Consider the following 12,615-nt stretch of genomic DNA (forward strand, 5'->3'; position numbering starts at 1 on the left):
TTCTCTGCAACCTTGTATCCTGCATTCAAACATTGACATTCCAAATTTGAGTTTCCAGAAACCGAACCCGAGACAGGAATTCCACTTTTTATGACAATATGAGAACTTAAATTCTCATAACAGCAGCTCCTCCAATCCTAAAGCTCAACACAAAGCCGAAACTTGGAGTTCAATATCAGCAGAAACCATAGCTGCAGGGAGCTCTGCAGTAAACGCCCTGTCTTTCACAAATGGGTTAACAACATGCTGGAATGACAGGGTAAGGTAAAGTAACCTGACACCACCTGACTGTAACCAGGGGAACATCCCAGCAGAGAGGTGGAAGGAAACATCTAGACCAACTTGTCGAAAAAACAATTACAGTGAAAAAGAGAAGCTGAAAACGCCACATAAAAAAACTCTAGTTTGCACTGCCTTCAGTTTATACATCATAAAGCACAAAGTAATTCTTCTTACTGGTCATTGGTCAGACACTCTACTTGTAATACAATACACATATGACAGACGATACAGACAGCTGGGTCCTTACAGCCTGCCAGACACAGTTCTCAACATACAAGGCTAATGGCTAAAGCACAAGGTCCCCAGTAAAGTGTGACCCATCAACAGAAGATCAGGGGAGAATCTGGGCCAGCTTTGCCTCACACTCACACGGCCTCACTTGCCTTCATTATGAGCAGAGCTTTTATTTTTGAGGAGTGGGGATTGGCTGAAGGCTGCCTCTTTGTCAATGCAGTTACATAACTTTGCAGCCATGTGCTTTTAATGTGAAAGCATGTATTGGGGACAGCATTATAATTATCACAACCGTCTTAACACACGTTCAGGTTAATGTGACAAACAAGATTTTATTTACAGTCTGTCTTCTGATTTAACAAGTGAAAATTGTGCAAAACCTTTTTCATTAGAGCAATGTACAGTATGAGAAATGCCTATTCATTTTGTGTTTCGCTAAAGATTAGATTTAACGATGTTACCATTAGTCATTGGACGATAACCGGTTTCAAGGTTTACCGCGGTTTGGAAAAGTCAAGGCTTTAAAACCGCCAAAAAAATGTCTGCTATACTGTTCCTAAGGTGTATGCAAGTTTTTTTTTAACATGTTTTCCACAACCCTTGTATTTAGTTTAAGGCAACAGTATCTCCAACAGAATGGGAACCTCTACATCAAAAGCTACTGGTTCAAAATATTTTAAATGTTTTTTAAAATGAAATATATTGTGTTCAATGGGGGAAAAGTTGTTTTACCCCGACATTTAAAAAGAACTTACTTTGGAGCAGTAATCACAATACCGTGATAACATGAAACAGTGATATTTTTATCCAAGGTTATCCTGCCCTGAGAATCTTATACCAGCCCATGCCTAGTTACCATATTTATTGCTTTTGGTTAACTTAAAGTGAGTATTAGATACTAGCAAAGGTCATCTAAATATTACATACACAATAATAATTATATCTGGTCGACTCAACACACTATCCAAATTAATAGGTAAATAAAAAGAACGTATGAAACCATTTTACAGCTATTTAACAAACATTACGCAGTGATGCATAATAATCTGACTCTTCTTTAAGTATATTTATATGGTTGGCTAGTGGTTGCTAGTGTTTTTGAGATGGTTGCTTAGCAAGTCAAACAAATTCACCCCCATTATGATTTGGGCGTCACCATTGTCATTCTAAGGGGTTGGGTTATACAACACCATTCTCAACCTATACATTTTTGGCTGTTCATTTAAATGACAACATCATTCTGAAGAACTACAATAGGGCCAGAAAGTTAATGTAGGTCAAACTAAAAGTTTCTGGAGAGCTAGTGCAAGCACACTAGACTTGGTTTTATGCATCGGCTGTCCAAATCTGAATATAAGTTTGTGACTGACTGTAAGAAAGAGAAAAAATATGAATTTATAAAAATGAAAATTGCATGAATGAACTGTTAACAAATAACAATTTAATTAACTGAGAGTTCATTAAATAGTTAAGAGGCCAAATAAGAATGTATTTTGTATGTTTGACTGTACTAGGCTAACATAACTCACAGCTCAAGTTCAACCACTGCCCCCTAAGTTAATGTATGACGAGAAGTTCAAATTTTAACAGAAGCCAGTCTACAGACAAGCTCTGCCCCTTTCTAACATGTGAACAAAGCTGTAATGTCTTGCGTAGTGCCGGTTCCCCATCTAATTCATTGAGCTATTCTGGCACAAATTAATGTGTCACTTCTATTTTCATGTAGACGTAAGAGCCCTTGGGAGGGAGAGGCAGTCCATTTATACTCCAGGAGTGTCAGACTAAGGAGGAATATGGGGGAGAGCGTGCCGAAACAGATAACTAACACTGCAACATTCCTGTCATTGCTCACATAGACAACCAAAGAATGAACTATACATTGACATAGTAAACGTCACAAGTTACATAGGATATTGGTGCACTCCAAAACTTGTCAAGGACTATAATTGATTCCCTGTCCTCTGTGGCAGTCAGATGTGTCCAAGTCTCCTGTTTAGTGTTCACAGTTTGATAACACCAACTTTGACGCATGGTATTCATGATCTAGGGAACTGACTTGAAAATGTCAAATCATAAAAGCCACAGCAACACATTTGATATAAAAGTAAAGAAACAGTTTCAAGTTTTTCTGTTTAAGATTCAACTAAACTACAAAATGACAGTAATGTTTGACATTTTTGCAGGTAACGAGACTTCCTGAATGAGCCCTTCCCTGCACCTGTCCTGAGCTCTGCAGGAAGCTCATATAAAACAAACATGACGGCGAAGGTTCAGGCCTCTAAGTGCACACTATCCCGGATCACTGACAGAACTAAACTTCAGTTCAAAAGTGAACCACACTATTCCTCATAATGAATGAAAACGCTGTTTCTGTTATAATGCCTCATTCTTACTGTTTTATGGCAAATATTTCTCTCAAAATTCTCGAGCAAACAGCCTAACGTTACCGGAGTCTCTCAGCAACACAACTGGCGACACTAACAAAACAAACTAGGCTAGAAATAATATTCATGAGGTCAGCCCAACGACTGAGCGTCTAAACAAGTAGTTTACATGCTTTTCAGGGTAATCTAGAAACACACTACACTGAGCTGAACATGTACCTCGAGCCTATAGAAGCGCATTGGGAACAAACAGCGACGCTTTCCCTTTCAGAACAGTACGATAAGATCCAAAAGTCTTTCTGTTGTCAGTTAACAGTGAAATAACACCCTCTGATAAGTTTACTTTTTTACACATGTACATGCTTTATTAATAAAAGTTAAGGTGATCTTACCCGGCGGAGGCTAAAGGCGCTTGTGTTCAGCTCAACCTCTCGTTTTCCAACTCACTCCAAAACACATTTTATGTGATCAAACCAAGTCAAACAATAGAGAATAAACTAGTAAACGCTGCACATCGACGCGATGAGAAAAAAATCGATTCGATTCAAAACGGAAGGTAAATAAAGAGCAAATATTTTAGTGAAAATGTTTCGGTCTGTCCTGCTTCGCTCCTCCCATTCCAACAGCGGTACCTTCTTTAAAACCGAGTCTCATTCGCGCTCGAGACGCGGGATTTCAGTCTGTCCCGCTCACGAGACCAGCGCGCGCTTACTCCATATCTCCAGTCAGAGAGACTTTCAAATTAATCCAGCAAAAAAACCCAACCCTGCGCCAAAAACACGCTTTCAAAGAGTAAACTTAGGCGCTTCCTCCACTGTGGTTGTAGTCCATTTAGTTCTTTTCCCCTCTTTTTTCTCTCTCAGGTTGTTGAACCCTCCCACTTCTGGCACAGTTTCATCCCAGCGCTTTCATTCAGGCGAGTGAACTGTTGGGAATTCCGAGTCATTTCCACAAATCGACTCTTATGAACGGTTCTTTTACGTCATCGCATGGCTACTGAACTGAATCCTTCATATCAAGCCATTTTCATATTTATTGTTATAAGTTCACGAGTGCCAGTTCAGTGAGCAACGATTCATCTCATATATCATTTAGATCCTCAACATTATTGTTTAGTTATGAATTGCTGACATTGGTAGCCTATTGTGAACCGGTTCGTATGACTCTTCAAAAAGATCCAAATCCAAAACGAGTCGTTCCAGTGACTTCAGTAAAACCATAACTCCACGCATAGTTGATAGACTGTCAAAAATGAGTTCCTGCCACCTTTATTCTACTGAAGCCAATCATCAGTAACCGAATGTCCCCATTTGCAAATAAGCAGTCTTTCTGATAAAATTAGGTGAGGCTAAGTAAACTCACATTTCTTAAAGATATATACAGCGTTTTCCACTGTGATGAAGTGATTACAGAAGCAGGCAAGATACAACAGGCACACATGGGTGTGTGGAGAAAGAGAAAGCAGTTTGGGGTCTTGGTGCAACAACCCTATGCAATATTTCAAAGCAGAAAGGTGCACTCAGAATCAAAGGTTTGATCCATCTTAAATTCTTTTCTATCACTCTTAAATAGGTCATATTTGAAAATCAAATTCACCTAGATTCATTGTGATTTAAGGACTCTACAATAAATTAGAAGAATCTCCTTGTTAATCCAGGAGGAAAAACAACTGTTGAGGACATTTACAAAGAAATTATGATTTTCTGCTCATAACAAAAATTCTGCTAACATTATAAAATAGCAAAAATGCAGTTATAACTCCTTATAATGATATAAATGAAGGCTGTTTTAAGATGCAACAAAGAGCTAACCTGCATGCTTGAGCTCAAATCATTCCCATTTTTAATCTCATTCACTGTCCTCTAGGGAGCACAATTTCATTTGCACTGACAAACATCATGGACAAAAAGTGAAAGAGCTACACTACCTTCTGGTCTGTACTGGGCAATGATGGTGACCGTCTGTCCAGCCCTCTTCAGTGCAGCGGCAGCCTGCTCATGGGTAGCGTTGCGCAAGTTTACTCCATTCACCTGGGACAATACCATGGTAACAGATTAAAACAACATCCTACACACACCACACACTCACGCAAATTGCATGATGTAATGTAAGCTATAAGACTTCATGTCATTTTAAAGTGCAGAACGTATGAGGAATCATGAAAATTGCTTTTTTTATAATCCATAATACTATGGCTAGGCCCACACGGAATCTGCGCGCAGAGAAATCTGCAGATTTTTAGCCCATCATTGAGTCTTTTATTTACTTGTGTAAATTTATATTTATTCAGTTTTAAAATTAATTCCAGTAATACTATTGTCTAATATATTAGTGTTCATTTGATTTATTTGCAATACAGTTTGTAAAGTAATATTTTTTGTCTTTTAATAGATATATTATATGAGAGACTTGCTTTGTTTACCAATTAAGTGAATCTAGATGGATTTGCATTGTAGACATTAAATAGAAGTTAAAAAGCTATTATTTTTTATTTCATATATTAAGTTTTTAGTTATGATACTCCTAAAATAATTCTGCATAAATCCACAGATTTTTTTACAAAATTTTATGCAGAAATGGCAAAAAACATCCGCAGATTCTGTCTGGCCCTAACTATGGCTCAAACATGTTGGCTTAATATGATTTGTTTTATTCAGTCATGCATTTTATTAATCAAAAGTGATATTATTAAAGTTTTTTTTTCTTTTTTCTTTCATTTTATCAAAGAATCCATAAAAATGTATCCAGCTTCCACAAAATATTAATTTTTTATTAACTGTTTTCAACATTTATAAAGGTTTCTTAAGCACCACATCAAATTAGGATAATTTCTGAATGATCACATGATTACCGGAGTATAGGGGGCTTTTTCATCTGAGTTTGTTAATTGTATTATAATTGTATTTTAAAACATATTAACATAGAAAAAAGTGATTATTTTAGCATTTTACAATAATACTGTTTTACAATAGATTAAATAAATGCAGTCTTATATAAGGGATATTTACTGTAACTACTAGAATTGTATAACAACTCAAACTACTAGAATTGTATAACAAATCGTGAACATTTTCTGCTTGTCGCAAAACTATTTCATAACTGTACCAAAAGACAATTCAATCATAACGTAACGTTAAAACAGCTATCATAACATTATGTGTCAATATGTGGACGTTTTGGAAATCTCGAAGGCTATGTTAATTTGTTTACATCCCTTAAAATAGTCTCTACTGAGATTTTAGAATTAAACTTTAAATGTCTATCGTCAAAATTTTATGAAGTAAAAACTCCCAAAGAAAAGCCGAGTAATCCAGTTGGGACTCAAATCAGCAGCCTTCTTTCTGTGAGGTGACACTGCTAACCACTGAGCTACAGTGTCGCCCGGAAGTAATTTCCATGAAAACATTACCTTTACTAATGTAAATATAGCCTATGATTGCGTACAAGTTATTAGACTGCTGAAGACCCAGCAAGCATTTTTTGTTCAAGGCAAGGCTAAATTTGGGCTGTCAGTGAAAATCAAATAGACGTCTAAGAATAGGCCAAAACTAGACTAGTCATCAATGAATGACTACACATATAAAGTCTGTCTAACCTGTCTATTTGACCACTAGTCTAGTTTTGGGCTATTCTTAAGCAGGTCGCACACCAGATGCACCGCATAGCGCCACGCAGCACCATACATTTCAGAATTTTAAACATAGGTTTCTATCAGGGTACACACACCGGCGCCGCAAGTCGGTGGCTGTCGGCGGCTGTCCGAGGCGCCCAGCCACGACTCAGAACACTGTTCATTTCTCTGCCGTGCCACAGAGCGCCATCTGAATAGTTCCGTTTAAAACAGCAAGCGAATGTGCGCATCTGGTGATACTTTCAACTGTCATGTGCGCGCCGTGTCGTGACGCATCAGGTGTGTGACGGCCTTTAGACGGCAATTTGATTTTCACTGACAGCCCAAATTTAGCTCTGTTTAGCCAAGCTGTCTATGTTTAGATGCCTATTAAATGTCTATTAAAAAATTGTTTGCTGGGAGGTTCATTCCTCACTTTGTCCGTTAGGTAGGAGAAAAAAAAAATCAATTTAAAAAAATTCAAAAGTCCTCCAGGTTGGGGGTTGAGCATTGGGCTAACGACCCACCTAGTAAAAATTAGATGTTACAAAACACCAACATGGTGCGACTAAATATAAACTTCAATATAAACGGCCCTGGGAGTTAGTAAGTAAGTAAACACTATAATTATATGCAGGATTTCCGCAGGTTTCACCAAGTCAAATGTAAGACTTTTTAAGACCCTTTTAAGACCATTATGAATGAGGTTTTAGACTTATACGGGGATAACACAAAGAATGTTTGGCAATGGCCTGGTTAGACCAATAGAATTGAAAAAAACAAAGGTAGTTATTTCTTAACCACATATTTTAATGTGTCAAAACAAGAAAACTCTAGTTGTGTAGACTTTTTTTCAACATAATGTTTCTTTTTTAATTACAAGTTTAACATATATTATATAATTAATATAAAGAAAACTACACGAATATTCATAAATATATTTGTTTGCTTTTGGTCCAAGTGAATTGAGTATAAATCCTATTCAACCTAAAGCATTTCTGTTATAAACCTTAAGTTTCATGACTATTTATAAATATTATGTCTACTCACACTTTCTTCTAAAAAATAGTTTTTGTGTAAATTGAAGATTATGTAAAGGCATATGTTGCTGTTATTATCATGAGGAGTTAAGACCTGTTTAAAATGATTTAAGACATACAACACAATATTTCTCAAGACACTTAAGACAGTTTAAGACTTTTTAAGACCCTGCAGACACCCTGATATGGGATTTATTTGAACAAAGTCTAAATAAATACCATTGTAATTCTCATGGTAAAAAAAATAAAAAAAATCTTACGGACCTCACAGTTTTGAATGATAATGTATATTTTCATGGACAGATACTGACCGACAGGATACGGTCTCCTCTCCTCAGCTCTCCACTCAGATCGGCTGGCCCTCCTGCCAAGATGAAAGACACAAAGATGCCCTCTCCATCCTCACCGCCCACAATGTTGAATCCCAAGCCTGTGGAACCCTTGTGCAGCAGGATCTTCCGCGGCTCCCTGCCAAACAGAACGACAGTGTCAAGCATCAGGATGGACTTAGATCAGCACAGCATCAGGGGAGAGGACGAAAGACAGACATAAATGTGCAATATAAAAGAAATACAGTGGAAAAACCACGCTAAGACATTTGAGAGTGGGATGGTTTTCAAAATCTCTCACAAACCTTCATTCATCCCAGACTGCAGAAAGAAGGAGAATTCAGAGGCTAAAGGAACAATAATAATGTTTCAGTTTTTCCAGAAGGTAAATTATTATTTTGCATTTCGAGAGAGAGAGAGAGGGGAAATCGAGATGAACAGATCCACAAGAACGTACAACACTCTAGTCACGACTAGAGGAGACTGGCAAACTTTCATCCACAACAAAGCTAAACAGCAAGTGTTCCAGATTTGTTCCAGAACTGAGCTCTAACACATACACACCGATAACCAACACACTTTCTCAGTCGGGCACAAAGCACATTCACACGTTGAGCTCCTCCATGCCTCGTGCAGGACTGCGGTACTGTTTTAGCAAGCCGTGATTCATCTGCAGGCAGAGAGACATTCCAGACTGGCACAGCAGCAAGTCTTGACTGCATTCACAGGCCGTCAAGAACCCTTCCTGAATGTACTGTAGAGTAACACATGAAAACCAGTTCCTAAAAAAATGAGACATACATCCACATTTGTCATGACAGCTCCTTTCTGTCAGCAGTGCAGTGTGCATGTTTCTCATTAGGATTCAGCACTAGCAGAACTTGACATGAGCCATTCCATCTCGACTACCTGTGCTACAGCTTCATGATGCTGAAAACCGCACTTTTATTTGAGCAGTCAAGCTGGCCTTTTATATGTTCTGTCCTTAAATGAAACATACATGCAGTACTTAACATGCAAACTGACTTTGGAGTACCGTGTGGAGAGTACTGAAATGTGAAACTGAAAAAAAATGTTTAAACTTCTATTATTACAAAGTAAAACCATGGCCTGGACAACTTCTGCCACTGTTATGGGTCTTTTATCCACATAGATATTTTATAGTTCCTCTCAATTGAAGTCTGTCCTCTGCAATTCATTTCGGGATGAATTGGAAGACCGAAATGAAATAACGTGTTAGTTCATTTAAAAATAAAATTCTGATATTAATTAGGTGAAGAGTTAGGCCCAATCCTAATTCTATTTTTGTACCCCTACCACTTCCCTTTGGCCCTTAAAACCGAGTGTGAAGGGGAAGGGCTTCAAAATCTACCCCTAAGAAATGGGACAGCACTACAGCACCTGCACGTGTCATCATGCGTCATCGCGATCTCATGTTTAATATGAGATCAGATGATGGTGACTGCTGTAGTTATTCCAGTTGTGTTATTTTTTGGTATTTCTCTTCAGGAAATCACTGAATGCATATATTATGTTATCATAACGATCTAATGTGGCAATAAGATCGTAATACTGTGCATTTAGTGGCCATATACATCTATGTAAACACACAAAAACATCATTAACATTATAGCAGACACTGTAAAAAGCTCATTCCCAGCCACTAGACTTTTCTGATAGGGTATTCGAGTGTCATCGAGTATTAGAATGTTGTGGGACTGCTGTACAGGAGTTATGATTATGGATTATAGATCGCGAAATTTAGTGGTTTTTATTTTAGCATTGTTTTTTAAAGCATGACAGTAAAACACGAACAAGGTTATGAATATATTAAAACATATTCTTGTTTGTTGTAAAAATTCATAATAATGACAAAAAAAAAAAACTAATTTGTGGATCTCCTGACTTCCGGGTGTAACTATCCTGCCATTGTGACTGGTGTATTCTGGGAAATTTTCTTACCCCTTGGTTTCGAGTGTGGTCCTATAAAATCTTCGCTCGAAGGGCTATTCACCACTTTTCCTTAACCTTATGCCTTCAAGCTAAAGAGAATGGGACACCCCTACCCCTTAATGGGAATGCGCAAAACGAGGGGTAGGGGTAAGGGGAAGGGCTAAGGGGTAGAATTGGGATTGGGCTTTAATGTTAGCGACTTAGTTGGCCTTAGTCTTGCCTTTGTCTTTGTCTTCTATGTCAGTTCAAGGTGCATGTTTAGGCAATACGGCAATTTCGTGTTTTTGCTGACTCTAAGGGTGTACTCACATTAGGCATGATTGTCACACTAGGCACGACTGCACTCACACTGCATTTTACCTTCCGAGCCTGAGCACGATTTTGTCATCGATGATGCCACTGTTCAGTTACGTAAGAGGTGCGCTCTCGCTCAGCACAGCGGAGATTGCTTTAGTTATATTGTTTTGTATTATTTTAAGTCGTTTTGATATGTGGTGACGTGCAGTCAAATCTTTTGCTGAACAGATCCACCACTTTTGACCCTCATACATTCATAAAGTCTTCATGCTGCACGTATTAGGAGGTATGCTGAAGGTGGCAGCTGACATGCAGTAATGGGTTTGTATCTTTGATAAACTATGACAGTTCACGTTCATTGAAAAGTAAGAATGATTAATAAATCCATATGAAACAGTCCCTTAAAAGTGGCGTCACATGCTCAGGCACACTTTGCAGTCACACCACAAGTGTACTGCACCAAAGCCCAACTGAACCGCGCTCTGGCACACCTCTTCCAACCGGGCCGATCACTCACACTTTTCAAACAAACTGAGAGTCAAACATGCCCAGGAATGCTTTGGATAGCCTAGTGTGAGTACACCCTAAAGCAGGGGTCTCAAAATCTAATTGGCTGGGGGCCATTGTAGTAAATTAACATACACCCTCGAAGAAACTCAACACAGAGGAACGTAGAAACCCCACTGCCAGCTAGTGTTTTGCAAGTGTTATTATCAGAGCAACACAAAAACAAAATGCTGAAGTATAAATGCACTGCTATGGTGATGATTACTCGTTGCAGCAATATAATACAGCCTTTATAGCAAATACGTCATATTGCCAGTAGTAAACATGCACCCTCATGGAAAGTCATTTTCATAGAGGTCCACAAATGTGTTCTTGGATAATTGTTTTGTATGATTAAAGATGAACCACTGAAGTCCATTAGAGTTACAGAGCTCTCTGATTTCATCTAAAATTTCTTCATTTTTATTCAGAATGAAGGTCTAAGGGGATTGAAACAGCATGAAGCTGAGTGGTTAATTAATAAAAATTTTTGGGTGAACTAATCCATTGAAACAAATTCAACATAGACAATGAGTTCAGGGAAATGGAGTGTTTTACTATCCTGTGTCTACTATAAGGCCTACAAAACCTTGGTTTTATAAAAATGTTCAAACAAGACTTTGTCCAACAAACAGTGAAAAATCTACTAAAAAGCTGCACAAAACTATTGGCTATATAAACTTAATTGACACAGAACCATGACACCAAATGCTTTGAAGATTAAACTATACAATCATTTTGACAAAATGCTAATCAAACATAATTGCAATTACATAATTGTAATTAAATAAATTACCCATTAAATGATTCAACTGCATTAATTAAAGGCAATTATTAATATTAATGTTTGGATTAAGCACTTATTCCTTAAAGCAAAGTTACTTTTTTTGTACTAAATCAACTGAATATATGCTGTTTTTATTATTTTTGAGAGAAAACAAATAATATTTGGAAATTATTTATAACTCATCAATTTTTAAAACAGTGGAAAAGCAATAAAAAGGTGAAGAGTGGCTATTTTGATGTTGCAGAACTCAATTCACTTAATGCATTCTTGTACAGTTCAGTGAGAAAAAGCAGGCATCGGTAGGCAAACAATACCTCACTAAACAACATTCTAGATCTACTGTACCTGTTCATGAAGGCGAAGCTTGTCCTTCCCCGTTTCTCTGCATTTGACTTTACCATTGGCAAAGAAGACGAGATGTTAACTGTGAACATGTTTCCTGCTGCTACAGTAACTACAAAGCAGGGTTTTGAACAATATTTTCCCAGGACTCTGTACCTCGCTCCAGACCAGCAGTGAAGTGGCGTATGTGTGCATGCATGCTTTCTCTAAGTGCACGGGGAGTGATGGGAAACAGCAGCACATCGCCTGTCACACCGTCACCCCTGCAGGAACAGGGTAAGGCTTAACTCTTACTCAGCCACGTTCACCACAATATCGCATCCTCAAACATGATGTTAGCGATCATAAATTGGTTGGTGCTGCTTTCAGGTTCATGCAGGCTTCATTGTTCATTGTGTGTGTGGATTGGATGGTCTGCATTGTCCTCCCATATACTTAAGCCTTAGTATAATTTTATTAATGGATAAATCTACTCTGGCTTCTTTTTACAACAGTGTAAAGGTTTAAGTAATCTTCTTTGTCAAGATTTTAATTTGAATATTGCAAGAGTACAAACGAATATGGGTAAAAGGGTGTTTAGATATTTGGCTGGAATCAGTTACAAAATAAATGATGTCTCATAGAGTTTGAGTAGTTCACCCAATAAATAAAAACTCTTCAAGCTGTTTCTTCACTATCCTCACTATCCTTTAGCTTAATCCCTCATTTATCAGGGGCAGATCAAACCATCATTTACTCTGGCATATGTATTATGTGGTGGATGCCTTGGGAACTGGAAAGATGTTTCTTAATCTAAACATAAAATAAGATT

General features: G+C 37.8%; 1 protein-coding gene across 1 annotated transcript in view; it reads right to left on the reverse strand.

The window, feature by feature from the left end:
* dlg3 (discs, large homolog 3 (Drosophila)) overlaps positions 1-12,615 on the reverse strand; it is a 108,732-nt gene that overhangs the window by 20,235 nt on the left and 75,882 nt on the right. Inside the window, 2 exon segments of the mRNA XM_056472798.1 lie at positions 4,828-4,930; positions 7,862-8,018. Of these exon segments, the coding sequence (XP_056328773.1) occupies positions 4,828-4,930; positions 7,862-8,018 (260 nt within the window).

Source organism: Danio aesculapii, chromosome 14 (genome assembly GCF_903798145.1).
Source record: "Danio aesculapii chromosome 14, fDanAes4.1, whole genome shotgun sequence".
Classification (NCBI taxonomy): Eukaryota; Metazoa; Chordata; class Actinopteri; order Cypriniformes; family Danionidae; genus Danio; species Danio aesculapii.